We start from the raw sequence: 16,901 nt of genomic DNA on the forward strand, positions 1-16,901 counted from the left end.
TTTATTAGGAATTGTGAATTAAGATGGTGACTGGAACTGAAATCAGCTTATTGATTTTCTTTCAAGGTCACGCTCACCCACAGTTTCTAGTAAAGAGATGGTTTTAATCAGAGAACATTCTTCAACGGTTCCCTTGTTCAATATCGAGGGTTGGCTTCTAGACGGCAAATTGAAAACCATTGTTCATTACGTAATGGCTTTAATTTTCTAGAATGGTCGATGAGTTGACGCTCGGACAGCTTGATCAGTTCAACTTCATAACCCTTTTTCACCAAACGTACGTAATCAACAGTTTAATTTCCACAAAGTCCCAAGTGACAGTAACATAGTCATCAATTTAAATCGTTTATTATTGCCGCAAGGCAATAAACTGTTGGTTTGTTTCATAGATTATATATACATCCGGCGACTAGACTAGTCTTCGGTTGTTAACGCAACCTTCCATTGACGAGATGTGGAAACTTTCATTCTAGAACATTGTTAAGGTTTTAAAATTATAAAGGCATTTTGATAAACATTCTTTATTATGCATTCAATCGGTAGATTTACACAAATAACTATATTCTTTAATTAATTTTGTATTCGGCAAAATACTTAGTTTATATACTTATTCAATAACATTATTGAATAATTGTTTTAATTATTATGAATATAAAACTTAGCTGCTGGATGAATTTTCTAAAAGGGCATTTATAAAACCGCAGGAGGGCTGGCGTACGCTTTATTTTTCTCTGCGGGCGCAAGTTTGCGGTGGTATCGAGTCGGCGCCTCGGCGGATTCATAAAAATCCAACCCGCGACAATGACAGCTGGTAATAAAATTCCACAAGTATATCTACAAAGTAGCTTGCCGTGGGAGAGAAAACTCGCTGGATCCGGAAAAAATCTAAATAAGAAATTAAAAGATGCGACCGTCGCGTCTACGTGGGGACGACACGTGTGATTATAGTAATGAAGCTTGTCCTTCCTACCACTGTTACATTCCTATCCTTTCTGTTATTTTCCTGTTCTTATCCATCTGATTTCCTTGCTTGCGTTGCACGCAAAAGCTTCAAACTAAAAGATCATTCTAGAAGCCTTACAATTCGTGACGTGGCCTCTTCTCATCAATTAGACGTTGAAGATGGCATGTGAGCGAGCTCATCGGTCATCTGGCGTGTGAGCTAGCTCAGCGGTTATCTTTATTCTTATTCTTATCTGGATTGCATCTCTCTATAAATCTCCATGCCATCTCTGAAACTGCCTCATCATCTAAACCCTAAACAGCAAGATCACTAGATTCTCTCAAAGTAAATGGCAGCTTTGGCTCTTTCATGTCCACCTAACTCCTTGTACAGATCTTCCTTCTCCCCAATCCCTACCAAATTGACAGTAGCCGCTGCTCCTCGACTCAGGGTCTCTGCGTCGGCGGCTGCCGTCGCCTCTCCGGCGACGACCACGATGTACGACCTTCTCTCCGTGTCGAAGACCGCCGGGCCAAGCGAGATCCGCGCGGCGTACCGACGGGTGGCCCTGCGGTGGCACCCGGACGCGTGCCGCTCCGCCGGGGAGGAGCGCCGCTACGCGGAGCGCTTCATGGAGGCGCGCGAGGCCTACGAGGTGCTGTCCGACCCCGTCCGCCGCCGCGACTACGACCTCGCCCTCTCCGGCGACCGCTGGGCCTCCGTCGTCGGCGCCGGCCCGGCCTTCCGCGAGGGGCGCCCTCGCGGGCGAGGAGGCGCCGCGGTGGCGTTTGAGAATTGGGAAACGCAGCTGGAGGCGCTCCGGCGGAGGTCGGAAGCCGGCGGGGAGGAGACGTGGGGCCGCCGCGTGCGCCGGGCCCGCGGCGCCGCCGTCTAATGGATTGAGCCCGTTGGCGGCTATTGGCATCAATTGGGCGGCTCCGATCGGGTGCCTCCTGAATCGATTCGCTGGCGGCGGCTCGATGGAACGACCCGCATTCGAATCTACAAGAAGATCTCGAAATATTCAATAGATTCAAGAATGACGGCGAAAGGATGTGATCAAGATCACGAATCTTGCAAACGAGCAAACAATTTCCCCTGGATTTTGTTTCTTTTTGGTGTGAGATCACCAAATGATAATGTAAACTGAGATGATTCAATATAATTAATGTAATCCTTTGCTCATAAACAGATCTGAATACAAAATATTCATTACAAATGTAATTTACCAATACATAAAAGATAAATAGGGCATTGTGACAATCATAAAATTAAAAAAGATAATTTCATTATCATATTTTTGTCCTAGTTTTTGAGAATAGCAAATCAGTGTTCTTCAATGCTGTCGACAGATGAAAAAATTGTATTAGGAGGAAATCATGTTTAGAACACGCTTTTGATTAACTCTGTTAGACATGAATGCTCTTTAAGTTGACTACGTGTGTGGGACAACTTTGTACTAGTTGGCATAAATGTTCTTTAAGCCGGCAAGTTTAACAAAACTTTCAATTATTTGGCATCTGCCTAACAATAATAATAATATTATTATATTACTATAATCATTATTATCTATATTATAATAAGGTGAAATTTTAAAAGGACGTCCCTTAGGTTTCAGTTATTCGCATCAGACACGTACATTGTTTTTCTAAACGGCATTCCAAGTACATGTGGAAAGCCTTAAATACACTCTATGCCTTGGTTGAGTCATAAAGTCACTTGGTTCTAGAAAAAATAACCTAAAAACATAACAGAATTTTTTTTTGTAAATTGATCAATTTAAATTCACCTAACAATTTCTATCAAAACTTATAAATAATCTAGTAAAATAGAACTCCAATATGCTGAGAAAAAGGAAGAAGAGGTCAAGCTATTGGAACAGTCTATTGAGGAGCTAGAGTGCACAGTGTATGCATTAGACAAGCAGGTAACCTTATCTGAAAGTTCCTTTTTTTTCTCTTGTAAAATTTCTTGTATATTCTTCTTGATAGAACATCGTATTGTTCTTTCAATAAAAAGGTTGATATTGTTAAAGAGTGTTCCGGCTAAAAATCGACGACAGTCAACCTTCCGGTCAATAATATGCCACCTCAACCTATGAGGGCCCGGCGAAGGAGAGGGGACCTGCAATAATCACGGAAGAACGAATGGATTAGCTGGCGCCGGGGGATCCCGGCAAGCCACTCCGACGCTCAAGTTAGGTTTCCGGTGGTGGTGGAAATTAATAGAGCAAAGAGAGCAGTAGTGAGAATGCTTGAGATTAGATACCTCCTTCATACCTGCGAGAGGGCTTATATACCTGCCAGAAGAAGCTTCCTTCTGTCAGCGAGGCAGGCTCTGAGGGTATCTGGGGGGACAACGTCTGGCGTTGTCTGACATCCGTGCCAGAGAGATAGCATCTGAGAGACCAAGGTGAACCGTTTGTAACCGTCCTCCAGCGTGGCAAGGCAGCGAACTTCTGTCATTTATCCAAAAGGGGGAAGAAGATTGCCACAGGGGAAGGTAGTCGTGAAGACATGATCGCAATCTGTCCCCTGCATACCTGTTCACATGCTCCTTTGTCTGTAGCGTTGATAGGGTTTGAACTAGAATTACTCGTCGGAGTGGGAAGGTATCTCGGACCGACAGTGGTCGGATTTACCCGGGATTAAGTAGGAGGTGTGTAGCCTGGGCGAACTGAACACCGTTGGTGAATGGCCGGGCTACCCGACAGACTTAGCAATGGTGTGCAAATAAACACAGTTTAGGTCAACTGTATGGAGTATCTCCCGGGAATTACATTCAGGAGGTGAATTAGGCTCGGAACGGTTACTGCTCAGTAGTAGCCGGGCAGACCATGCGCCTAAGAAGGATGGCCGGGCAAATGAGCAGTATAGAGACAGTGAGCAAGTCACCCAACTAGTATTCCGGGGTAAGAGTTTGGGAAGCCAGGGATGCTTAGGCACAGTTGTGTCTGACGCAGCCGGACAATCTTGGCTGTGAGGAGTGTTGACCGAGGTATAATGTGGAGATCTGGGGGTACGTTTCCCGGGAGATGACTTGGCAGTGTAGCTATCTTCCGGGAAAGGGTGTCGGTGGTGAGAGCCGGGTGAACCGTTTGCAGTATAAGAATAGCCGAGAGAAGAATCCTTAACTGAGTCTAAGGGTCGGGGATGTGTTTCCCGGGAACCGGTTCATTGGACCCCTCAGATCCTTTTAGCTGAGAGGACCAACTTCCCGACCGTGAGCCCCGGGGTCTGCCACATCAGCCCATCTGTTGACCTTGGGGGCTGCATACGATCAGGCGAGACTGCCTTGACCGTGGGCCCCGGGGTCTGCCACATCAGCCCATCTGTTGACCTTGGGGGCTGCATACGACCAGGCGAGACTGCCTTGACCGTGGGCCCCGGGGTCTGCCACATCAGCCCATCTGTTGACCTTGGGGGCTGCATACGACCAGGCGAGACTGCCTTGACCGTGGGCCCCGGAACTGGCCAGGCTGGGCAATCTATTGACCGATTGCACTACGTCAGGCCCGGCATGACATACCACATCAAAGAGGAAGTGGAAAAACAGCGATTGCAGAGAGAAGAAATAGAGCTTGAACTTCATTTGGTGTGGGATCAGGTTGTGCAGCAGAATGTACAAGTTCTTCAGAAAGAAATTATAGAAAGAGATGCAGTCATGCAGAGGTGTGACCCTGAACTCATTTAGACTTATAATGTCTTCTTTGTGTCCATTGAAAGGTTTCAACAGACCAAATTATTGTGTCAAAATCTGTCTAGTTTGGTTCTTGAGTCAATAGTTAGCATCATTTGTTTCGTACTGTCATGCTTAGATTTTTGCTGCAGCACTAATTCATGAATGTTTTGTTTCATCAGAGAGATGCTTTAAAATTGAAATATAAATCACTTTTTAAATAAATGTGGAAACTGGAAACTAAGTGTTTTTCAAGTTCAGACTTAAAAGAAATGTTTACATGTTTGGAGACCATATATAAAACAACTTGCTCGTTGTAGTTTAAGCTACTAAATTCTACATTTTCATTTACACAGATTGCCCAATTCAAATGCTCACACAGGCAAGAGAGTACAAACAAAAGGTAAGACATTCTTATGCAAAGCTAAATGGACAACATATTTCTCTATGATTGTATGTTCTGGATCATGATGTTCAGAGGTTATAGATAATTTCAGGCTAATAGAATATGACTACAGTTTAGGGAATTGGAGGCTATGGTCCAACAAGTCAATGCAGACCCAGCATCCTCTAATGCTGCAAGTTCAACCTCAATGAAATCAGAGAAAAGTTCAGCAAAGCCTAGCTAGAGGATCATGTTCCCCATTTAAATGCATTGGCTTGGGATTAGTACAACAAATGAACTCTGAGAAAGATGAGGATTTAACTGCTGCAAGACGCAAGATTGAGGAACTTGAACCATTATCTGCGAGCAGACAGAAGGAGGTGTATTTCCATTGTGCTTATAGTATCATTCATGAATGTGTTTTAGGTGATAAAAAATAAAAGAAAACAACCAAACTGTTCATTTCTTTCAGATCTTCATTGTGAATACAAGACTAGAACAAGCAGAGAGCATGACATGATGTTATCAGGGATCTCATAGGTGTCAAGTTACACAAGACGGTGAGATGCAAACATTTTTTTACTTTTAAGACAAACTTTGAAGTGCAGTCGTTCAAATAAGTTGCCTATTGGCAGTCTCTGACCTATTCTTTTCTCTTGTGGCAGTCCTTGTTAGATGAACCTGAAACACCTAAGATGAAGGAAACAGCTCAAGCTCAAAGTACTCGATCTGGGCTAAAGGTTTTTTTCTTCTGACACTTGTAATCTGCAATAAAATCTCTTCTCTCTGACAATCTTTTGTTTCAATTTTATCTAGGAAGAGGACATCATCAAGCTCAAGAAGGAGCTCAATGACTTTATTGAGGAGAGGCATCTCGTTTATTAAAATTTTGTATTTAGATTTAAATTCAATATATCTTCTATTTTATATTAACATATTTTATGTATGATTGTAGAAATAAATTTGAAATGAGGAGTGGATAAATTTGAGATTTTCAAACGAATGATATAAAAGAAAGTAAAATATTAGGATGATTGGAGAGATAATAAATTAACTTCCTAGAAGATATATCGTAGATTAAGTTATTATGATATGAACATGCATAAACAATATAGAGAGAGATAAAATATTGATGAACTCCTCAGTGAGATAATTGGAGAGTTTGTGGAAGTTTCCCACCGACCACCAGGGTTGTGGATGATCGACCACATCGGGAAGCGCATACGACGACTAATCCGGAAGTTTCCCACCGACCACCAGGGTAAATCGGGAAGCGCATATGGCGGCTAATCCAGATGTCCAACAATTTCCCCATTTGGAAGAAAATGCAATACGCCGAGAATAAAATGTTGATGATCACTCAATCTCAAATTATAGTGTGATATTATATATGGGTGATCTATGGGATATTAATGACCAATGTACATATTTGGATGTACAATGACACAATGAACATTTTGGAAGATCTATAATTGAAGTTTCAACGGAATGTGCTCCAATGAGAAGACAAAAGAGCTATAACAAAGAAATTGAAGATATGTGTGCAACTAGGACGAGGATGGAGGAAAAAATTATTGAAAGAAAAAAAAAATTGAAACTCATTATTACAAGAAATAAACAAAAGGGGAAAAACTTATATAGGAAAGTAGCAAAGAGAAGAAAATATGATCTCCGTGAGCATTATGATAGACGAAATAAAAATTAAATTGCTTATGATGAAATTTAAAAATTTATCAATACTAGTTAAATTTATTTTGATGATGTGAATATTTATTTATCTCAATATTAATTGTATGATATTTTTTGATTAAAATAAGTTGTTTTAAATATTTTTAATTTATTTGAAATGTATAATTATTTTGCAAAGTAATATGTATATCAAAAATATAAAAATATAATATAATAAAAATTAATTAATGATAAATTTAAAAATTAAATTATATACGAAAGGATTATAAATGAATTTATAAATATATTAAAATTATATTTGATATATTATTTGGGACAGATTAATGATAATTTAAAATACATTTAGAGGCTAAATTTATATACAAATTTATAAATAGAATTATACACGATTTAGAAACATATTAAAATTATAATTGTTATATAATTTGAGATCGATTAATGACATATTCAAAATAAAATTAGAGACAAAATTTATATTTAAAATTAATTTTATTTAGTCAAATTTAAAATAAAATTATAAATTATTATTTAAACCGTTTATGAAATTAGAGATGGAAAATTTTTATCTTAAAATTTGATACGGGACTTGTTTAGATGAGCGTTAGCTTCAGATTATAGATGGGTTATTGAAAGATAAAAACAAATAAGTTAGGAAAGGTAGATCTTCAGGTGAATGGACTATAAACTAACACATAATAGTTTAGGTTTTTTTATCCCTTTCCTTACCATCTAGAAAAACTATAAGAAAATGTGTTAGGTATTCAAGTAGCTATGGAAGTTAGGAGTCCAACAACCGCCTATAAACGGTATGTAATGAGAAACATAAATATTAAAAAAGAGACAATAAAAAAAAAGAAGAAACAAAATTATAAGATATATATTTTATATGATTTATCAAAGTTGTTTATAAAATATTAATCAGTAATTATTTTTGTCAAGATTTCTTGTGCGTTTGTTTTATATTTTTTAGAAATCAATTTAACATAATATATATACTTTTTATTCTTTGTTGGAATCTTCTAATGATGGAAGGAATCTGATGGAAATTTATGGCAAATTTTAAATTCCAAATGGGTAGAAGAGAAAACAGTACTCCAGTGTAATTTATTGAATTAAGGTCCTTCTTGGATTGCAACGGTTGGATTTACTAGCAACCAATTGCAAAATGATGGGAACTTGGACGATTTATTTATTGTTACCAATTGCGGTAACAATGGAAGGTTAAATTAGGCGTCCGTTCGGAGTTGGATTCTTCAAAATCCAACCACCGACGCCGCAGGCGCCGACAATTTCCTCAAATAAATCTATGAATTAGATTACGGTTAATCAGAAGCTTGCTGGATCCGGAAGAAGAGGATCCAACCGTCACGCACACAGGACGGTGACACGTGTATTTGATCGGATCGACTTTTATTGTTTCTATTTTTTATTTTTGGGAATAACAAAGAAATCATTCTAGAAGCCTTGCAATGCGCCATGTGTCCCCCCCTTTTCCATCTTAATTCAATCTCTCTATAAATCTCTCGCCATCTAAACCCTAAATAGCAACAAGCTCACTAGATTCTCTCAAAGAAAATGGCAGCTTTGGCTCCTTCATGTGTCTCTAACTCCTTGTACAGATCTTCCTTCTCCCCAATCCCTACCAAATCAAAAGTAGCCGCTGCTCCTCGCCTCAGGGTCTCGGCCTCCGCCGCTCCGGCGACGGCCACGATGTACGACCTCCTCTCCGTATCCCGGACCTCTGGGCTAAGCGAGATCCGCGCGGCGTACCGACGGGTGGCCCTGCTGTGGCACCCGGACGCGTGCCGCTCCGCCGGGGAGGAGCGCCTTTACGCGGAGCGCTTCATGGAGGCGCGGGAGGCCTACGAGGTGCTCTCCGACCCCGTCCGCCGCCGCGACTACGACCTCGCCCTCTCCGGCGGCAGCTGGGCCTCCTCCGTCGGCGCCGCCCCGGCCTTCCGCGAGGGGCAGACTCGTCGGCGTGGAGGCGACGCGGTGGCGTTTGGGAACTGGAAAACGCAGCTGGACGGGCTCCGGCGGCGGTCGACCGTGGCGGATGCCGGCCCGCGGCGCCGGGCGGCCGCGTGCGCCGGGCCCGCGGCGCCGCCGTCTAGTGGATTGAGTCTGCGGTGGCGCGATGGGCATCAATTGGAAGGCTCCGATCGAACGAGTGATTCCTGAATGGATTTGCTGGAGGCGACTCGATCGAAGAATCGACCAACAAATCTACAAAAAGGTCTTCAAATATCCAACAGATTCAAGACCATGAATCTTTCGGTTTTTGGTTATTTTTCGGTGTAATTTCCATCGCCAAACAGATCGATCGATATGTAACTTTGTGGAACTAGTGATCGATAGGCTATTGGCCTTCCATTAACTGAAGTTTTTTTTGGCCATAATTAAACTTGTTCGATCTTTTATTGTAGATTTTTGGTGTAAGTTTCATCGCCAAAAATTATATATCACCTCTTGTGGCGTGAGAGATTGCAAAATCAAAATGTTTTATAAAAGAGGAAGTGAGGGAGATGCAAAATCAAAATTAAAATAATTTATCATTAAATTCGATTGATATGAAAAGCACTAAAGTTAATCAAAATATCTGTTTTGGTTTTGGTACTTTTGATATATTAGTTGAGTCTTATCCTTGCTTTTTAACTTGATCTTATCCATTACTTTGCGCTTTTGGTTGACTTTGTGGAGCACAACTTGCCAACTTGGCATCTACTTTTGTCACATGTGGAAAATAAGTGTTATGTAAAACGTTGGATTTATCTTAATAATAATTGCACTAAAAATAATTTCCATTGTTATTTTATATTTCTTGTTTTGTCGTTTTTCTTTATCCAATAGAATTCATCCAGACCACACGATCATAATTAGCATGATAAGAAATTTCAACGTCTTGTATTGCATATTTATTAGGATCACCTTTACAACTAATTAAACATTTCATTGTCTAATTAAATAAAGCTTCAAATAATTTAAATAGTGAAATGGTTAGATTGCAAGAGTGCAAACATAGTCTCACATCTAAAATACATGGAAAAGATCATGGGTTTAAAAGGATGGAAAGTATCTCCATTGGTATGAGACCTTTTAGGAAGAGCCCAAGAACAAAGCCATGAGAGTTTAGGTTCAAAGTAGACAATATCATACCATTGTGGAGATATTTTGATTCCATCGGTACTAACAAGTGGTATCAGAGCGAGATCGCTTTTCACCGGACTAACCACCGGAAGAGCCATGATCCATATCTAATCATGTGGGTTGAACCTTAAACAAAGAAAGTGGGCGCTCCCGTGTCTGAATCAAGAGGACCAGATGCTAGATGAGAAGTCCTAGTAAGTCGGGTGGACCGAGGGGCAAAAAGTCCTAGTTGCGGCTAGGTGGGAAGTCCTAGTAGGTTGGGTAGACCGAGAGGTAAAAAAAAAAGTCATAGTTGCAACTAGGTGGAAGTCCTAATAGATCAGGTGGACCGAGGGGCAAAAAGTCTTGGTGGGTCGAGGATTCAGATATCAAAAATGACGTTTAAGGGGGGGCCTGTGGTCCTTTGTTTGAGGGGGGATTGTTGGGTTGCAAGGGTGCAAACATAGTCCCACATCTAAAGCACATGGAAAAAATCATGAGTTTAAAAGGATGAAAAGTATCTCCATTTGCATGAGACCTTTTGGGGAGACCAAGAACAAAGTCATGAGGACTTAGACCCAAAGTGGACAATATCATGTCATTGTGGAGATGCGGACATCCTTGGGGACCTAACAAGTGGTATCAGAGCGAGACCGCTCTTCACCGGACTAACCGCCGGATGAGCCATGATCCAGATCTAACCATGTGGTTTGAACTTTAAACAAAGGAAGTAGGTGCTCCCGTGTCTGAATCAAGAGGACCAGACACCATGTGAGAAATCCTAGTAGGTCGGATGGACCGAGGGGCAAAAGTCCTAGATGCGACTAGGTGGGAAGTCCTAGTAGGTCGAGTGGACCGAGAGGCAAAAAGTCCTAGATGCGATTAGGTGGGAAGTCCTAGTAGGTCGGGTGGACCGAGAGGTAAAAAGTCCTAGTTGCGGCTAAGTGGGAAGTCCTAGTAGGTCAGGTGGACCAAGGGGCAAAAAATCCTGGTAGGTCGAGGATTCAGACATCAAAAATGACGTTGAAGGAGGTCTGTGGTCCTTTGTTTGAGGAGGGATTGTTAGGTTGCAAGGGTGCAAACATAGTCCCACATCTAAAACACATGGAAAAAAATATGAGTTTAAAAGAATAAAAAGTATCTCCATTGGTATGAGGTCTTTTGGGGAGAGCCCAAGAACAAAGTCACGAGGGTTTAGGCCCAAAATGGACAATATCATACCATTGTGGAGATATTTTGATTCTATCGGTACTAACAGAAATAATATAGATAATAAAAAAAGTATTTGACTTTCAATAACACATAACCACAATTAGTAAACTGTGAACTCAGTAACAAATCAAGGTTAATCGGATGTTATACAATAAAAAGTCTCGGCGGGTAAAGGAAGTCCTAGTAAGCTGAGATCAATAAGATACTAGGCAAGGAGAAAATTCAACCTTGGTAAAGATGAAAAATTAGTATTCCCGACTGCGTACAGCAACCCATTCAGACTTGGGCGATATTCGACAGTCGAGCACTCAGTGTCCCGACTTAGCAACTTGCTAGTGTGGTTCAGTAACTAATTGACTCGGCTCTTGACTCACTCAGCCTCGATAGTAGGGTAACACTCTTACTCAAACTTGGCTTCCCACTTGAACTTGGGAAGCAAACACTCAGGAACACTTATCGCTTAGCTTTCCACTCAGGCTCGAGAAGAACTCGATAGTCGGCAAGCGACATCTCATTCATGCGGACAACCCGACAACTCACTGACAGTTGAAATTATCAGCTCAAGTCATTTAACAGATAAGTTTAAAGTTGAATTTGTTATAATTTTAATTTAAAATATCTGCTATATCTCTAACAAAAATTGTCAAACACAATGACTAAAAATAATTAAAAAAATGGCAAGTAGCTTATATTAGGACCTGCGTGAGCTATAGGGGATAACTTGTTCACTTTGTCTCGTTCTTGTACTCGTAGTTTGAATGCGTAGTGGAAAACTTGACTCAAACTTAATGTCACATGCATAAGTCCGAGATTTTACTTGGTATATGCCTTTTAATGTGACTAATCCAAAGTCTAATCCTAGTGATCTACCACCACTATAATCTTTTTCTTTTTGGATACCTTCCAGAACTTATTCTTACAAGAACACAATAAGAAAGCAAATACAATGACAAATGAAATCGAAAATGACTTTACAGTGAAGAACTTGCTTTGAATGCTTCTTGTTGTTTGAAAATATCTCTTGTTGGTCTGGAAATGCAACAATACTTTGCTCCAAAACCCCTAAGAATCGGTGCTTTCAAATCTCCACAAAACCCTCCTTTTCTAGGGTTATTTTTTGGTTGATTTTTGCTTGACAATTGATTATCATTGATTATCATATTAGATCCGACCGTTTAAATCCACAGAACAACTCTTTTTTATTTGACTCAATCGATTGATGAGTCATATCAATTGATTGCTTGCTTCGAGTCAAATTGACTAATCGTTTTCAAAATATTCTATTTGCTGACTATCTTATGCCAATCGATTGCACCAATGGATTGGTCAAGCAGTAAACCCCTTTAAACCCTTAATTCTGGGTTTAAGGTTTACTAATTTATTGGCACTTCATGGCAATCGATTGCTAATATTAATTTCAACCTTTTTAAGGTTGAAATTGTGTTTTGCTTCTACGGTTGATCTCACTCTACCAATACTTCTTTTGCTCAACATCTAATCACCCTTAATTTGTCGAGATTTTTCGTTCTCCGATATCTAATCAACATTGACCTATTGAGACTTTGTCATTTACCAAACATTTGATCTTCCTTGACTTGTTTGGATTCTCATCTTATGTCTAACATCTGGTCAATATTCATAACCTGTTAGGATTTCTCTCATCACTAAGTGTTCAGTTAACCGTGACTTATTTACACTTTCCGTCTCATGTCAAGTGTCTGTCCTTTATGATCCATTTAAATTTTTCATCTCATGCCAAATGTTTGATCATTCATGACTAATTTAGACTTTTCGTCTCATGTCAAGTGTCTGATCTTACATGACCCACTTAAACTTTCCATCTCGTATAAAATATTTAATTCTTCATAATCTATTTATATTTTCTATCTAGTGTCAGGTAGTGTTAGATCCTTCATGCTTCATTTAAAATTTTCATGTTGTGCAAGTATTCGATTATTCATGATCCGTGATCCATGATCCATTTTGATTTGTTGTTATTGTTGAGATTGACATCCAATAAAAAATATTTTAAATCTATTATACAAATTAATTTGGTTTTAAATTTCCTTAAGAATTGATTGTATTCCCACTAGTCAAGCTGTAGGAGGAAAGATCAATTAGTGGAAATTACTATCGATTATTTTTGCATTTTGCGGAGAAATTGAATGCACTTTTGGTTGACTTTGTGGAGTACAACTTGCCAACTTGGCATCTACTTTTGTTACATGTGGAAAATAAGTGTTATGTATAACGTTGGATTTATCGTAACAATAATTGCACTAAAAATAATTTCCATTGTTATTTTATATTTCTTGTTTTGTTGCTTTTCTTTGTCCAATAGAATTCATCCAGACCACACGATCATAATCAGCAGGATAAGAAATTTCAACGACTTGTATTGCACATTTATTAGGATCACCTTTACAACTAAACATTTCGTTGTCTAATTAAATAAAGCTTCAAATAATTTAAATAGTGATATAATATAGACAATAAAAAAATTAATTGGCTTTCAATAACACATAACCTCAATTAGCAAACTGTGAACTCAGTAACCATATGAAAGTTTTATTGACCATGGTCTTAAAACAAACGAAACTTAAGTCATAAACAAAGTCTTCGATTGATTACTTGAACATCTCTGTCTTGATTTAAGTAGCAAATTAGACTAGTAGACGAGAAACTTGCAGCTTCAAATAATTTGAAATGGTTCTATATGTTTGAAAAAAAAATTCATAGAAAGTTACAACTTCAAATAATTTGAAATGGTTCCATATGTTTGAAAAACCTTTTTCAAAAATCTCAATAGAAGTTGCTTTCACGAGTAACGAGTGCCAATTTCGACCACAAATGGCTAAGAATGATAAAAAATTGGCAAGTAGCTTATGGCCTTAAAATGGTTTGAAAATGATAGAATAGAACGTTTTAGTTTACTTTATATATATGTTTGAAAAACTATTTTCAAGTATAAGAAAATTACCTATTAACGACTGAATTAGCAACGAAATTTGAATTCTGTAGCTAATTCAATCGTTAAGTGTTTATTGGGACATGTCCACATTGCATCACAAAGTCCAATTAATATACTTCATTACCTTGCAGTAAGAAGATATCTTAGTTTGATAATCATTGTAAATTTTTATTTTTGAGCATCTTTTCCGATTAAATAAGAAAGAGTTTATAAAGAATGAAGTAGTCAGAAAACTTCTTTCCATAATCAAGTTAGGAAAGAAAATCCTTGAAGAAATAAATAAATATGGATTTGTATTAGTAACTCAAACGACTTCAAATGATTTAAATAAATATATTGTTAGGGTGTACAAGTATGATTGAAAGAAATTGAACATATTTTAGGAGTTGTTATATTGAAAGTATCTGCTCATTCGATATAATTTTGATATGATACATGTTGAAAAAAATTTTAATAATATTTTCATATTGTGATGAATGTTTCAAGAAAAACTAATGACACAACAAAATCATATGAGAAATTGAAAGAATTAGTTAATAGACATAAGTTGTAATTAGAATGAAACAATTAATAAATTTTTAAAAGTTTGCTATACATTAAAAAAAAGTAAATATATATTATATAGTTTGTTGAAAGAAATTAAATTCCATGATGTGTATAATAACAATAATCAACTTTTGTTGTTCATATTTAACATTCAACTATACTTGATTTCAAAATTATAGATGGGTTATTCAAAGACAAAAGCAAATAAGTTAGGGAAGGTAGATCTTACGATGAATGGACTACAAACTAACACATAATGGTTTAGGTTTTTATCCCTTTCCGGTAGAAAAAGTATAAGAAAATGTGTTAGGTATTCAAGTAGCTATGCAAATTGGGAGTCCAACAACCGCCTATAAACTGTATGTAATGAGAAACATAAATATTAAAACAGAGACAATAAAATAAAAAGAAAAAAACAAAATTATAAGATATATATTTTATATGATTTAGCAAAGTTGTTCATAAAATATTAATTAGTAATTATTTTGTCAAGATTTTTTGTGGGTTTGTTTTATATTTTGAGAAATCAATATTAATATATATATATATATATTATTCTTAATTTGTTGGAATCTTCTAATGATGGAAGGAAGCTTCTGATGGAAATTTATGGCAAAATTTAAATTCCAAATGCCAAATGGGTAGAAGAGAAAACACTCCAGTGTAATTTATTTAATTTATTGAATTAAGTAAGATCCTTTTTGGATTGCAACGGTTGGATTTACTGGCACTGTCATGAATTTTTCAACCCCATGTCTATGCCAATTGCCAAATGGTGCAAACTCCCAAATGATGGGAACTTGAAAGATTTATTTATTGTTACCAATTGCGGTAACAATGGAAGGTTAAATTAGAAGTCCGTTTGGTGTTGGATTCTTTAAAATCCAACCACTGCCGGCGACAGGCGCCGACAATTTCCTCAAATAAATTATAAATCTATGAATTAGATTACGGTTACGTCAGAAGCTTGCTGGATCCGGAAGATGAGGATCCAACCGGCACGCACACAGGACGGTGACACGTGTACTCGATTCGCTGGACTTTTATTGCTTCTACTATTTTTTAATTTTTTTTTCCGAATAACAAAGGAATCGTTCTAGAAGCCTTGCGACGCGTGATGAGCTTTCGCCAGTTTCCATCTTAATTCAATCTCTCTATAAATCTCCATGCCATCTCTGAAACTACTTCATCATCTAAACCCTAAATAGCAACAAGCTCACTAGATTCTCTCAAAGAAAATGGCAGCTTTGGCTCCTTCATGTGTCTCTAACTCCTTGTACAGATCTTCCTTCTCCCCAATCCCTACCAAATCAACAGTAGCCGCTGCTCCTCGATTCAGGGTCTCGGCCTCCGCCGCTCCGGCGACGGCCACGATGTACGACCTCCTCTCCGTATCCCGGACCTCTGGGCCAAGCGAGATCCGCGCGGCGTACCGACGTGTGGCCCTGCGGTGGCACCCGGACGCGTGCCGCTCCGCCGGGGAGGAGCGCCACTACGCGGAGCGCTTCATGGAGGCGCGGGAGGCCTACGAGGTGCTCTCCGACCCCGTCCGCCGCCGCGACTACGATCTCGCCCTCTCCGGCGGCCGCTGGGCCTCCGCCGTCGGCGCCGCCCCGGCCTTCCGCGAGGGGCGCCCTCGCGGGAGAGGAGGCGCCGCAGTGGCGTTTGGGAACTGGGAAACGCAGCTGGACGGGCTCCAGCAGCGGTCGGCCGCGGCGGATGCCGGCGGGAAGGAGGAAACGTGGGGCGGCCGCTTGCGCCGGGCCCGCGGCGCCGCCGACTAGTGAGTCTGTGGCGGCGCAATTAGCATCAATTAAGAGGCTCCGATCGAACGAGTGATTCCTGAATGGATTTGCTAGAGGCGACTCGATCGAAGAATCGACCAACAAATCTACAAAAAGGTCTTCAAATATCCAACAGATTCAAGACCATGAATCTTTCAGTTTTTGGTTCTTTTTCGGTGTAATTTCCATCACCAAACAGATCGATCGATCGATATGTAACTTTGTGGAACTAGTGATCGATCGATAGGCTATTGTCCTTCCATTAACTGAAGTTTTTGGCCATAATTAAACTTGTTCGATCTTTTATTGTATATTTTTGGTGTAAGTTTCATCGCCAAAAATTATATATCACCACTTTGTAAGGCAGCAAACCAGATCAAGCTAAGTGAATAAAAGAGGGGAATTTTACAACAAAAACATAGATAAATAAACAACTAAATAAATATGTTAATATATTAAATAAGCAAAGATGATTTGTTTTTTCATCTAAACAAATGTTTAAGCCATGGTAGGAACACAACCAGATGGATTTATTAGAGCAAATCGTGGTAGGAATATTAAAAATTA

The 16,901-nt window shown here is 39.2% G+C and overlaps 2 protein-coding genes and 1 pseudogene across 2 annotated transcripts; all 3 read left to right on the plus strand.

The window, feature by feature from the left end:
• Positions 1–1,227: 1,227 nt before the first annotated feature.
• On the plus strand, positions 1,228–2,162 carry LOC141825444 (chaperone protein dnaJ 20, chloroplastic-like). Its single transcript, XM_074712827.1, has one exon. The coding sequence runs from the start codon at positions 1,293–1,295 to the stop codon at positions 1,836–1,838; it is 546 nt and encodes a 181-aa protein (XP_074568928.1). The 5' UTR covers positions 1,228–1,292; the 3' UTR covers positions 1,839–2,162.
• A 6,075-nt stretch (positions 2,163–8,237) lies between these two features.
• Positions 8,238–9,077, plus strand: LOC141825348 (chaperone protein dnaJ 20, chloroplastic-like; annotated as a pseudogene).
• Positions 9,078–15,740: 6,663 nt separating this feature from the next.
• LOC141825074 (chaperone protein dnaJ 20, chloroplastic-like) lies at positions 15,741–16,645 on the plus strand. Its single transcript, XM_074712456.1, has one exon. The coding sequence runs from the start codon at positions 15,789–15,791 to the stop codon at positions 16,332–16,334; it is 546 nt and encodes a 181-aa protein (XP_074568557.1). The 5' UTR covers positions 15,741–15,788; the 3' UTR covers positions 16,335–16,645.
• The last annotated feature ends 256 nt before the right edge of the window (positions 16,646–16,901 follow it).

Source organism: Curcuma longa, chromosome 3 (genome assembly GCF_044706935.1).
Source record: "Curcuma longa cultivar G26 ecotype Majalengka, Jawa Barat chromosome 3, ITB_CL_G26_1.1, whole genome shotgun sequence".
Lineage (NCBI taxonomy): Eukaryota > Viridiplantae > Streptophyta > Magnoliopsida > Zingiberales > Zingiberaceae > Curcuma > Curcuma longa.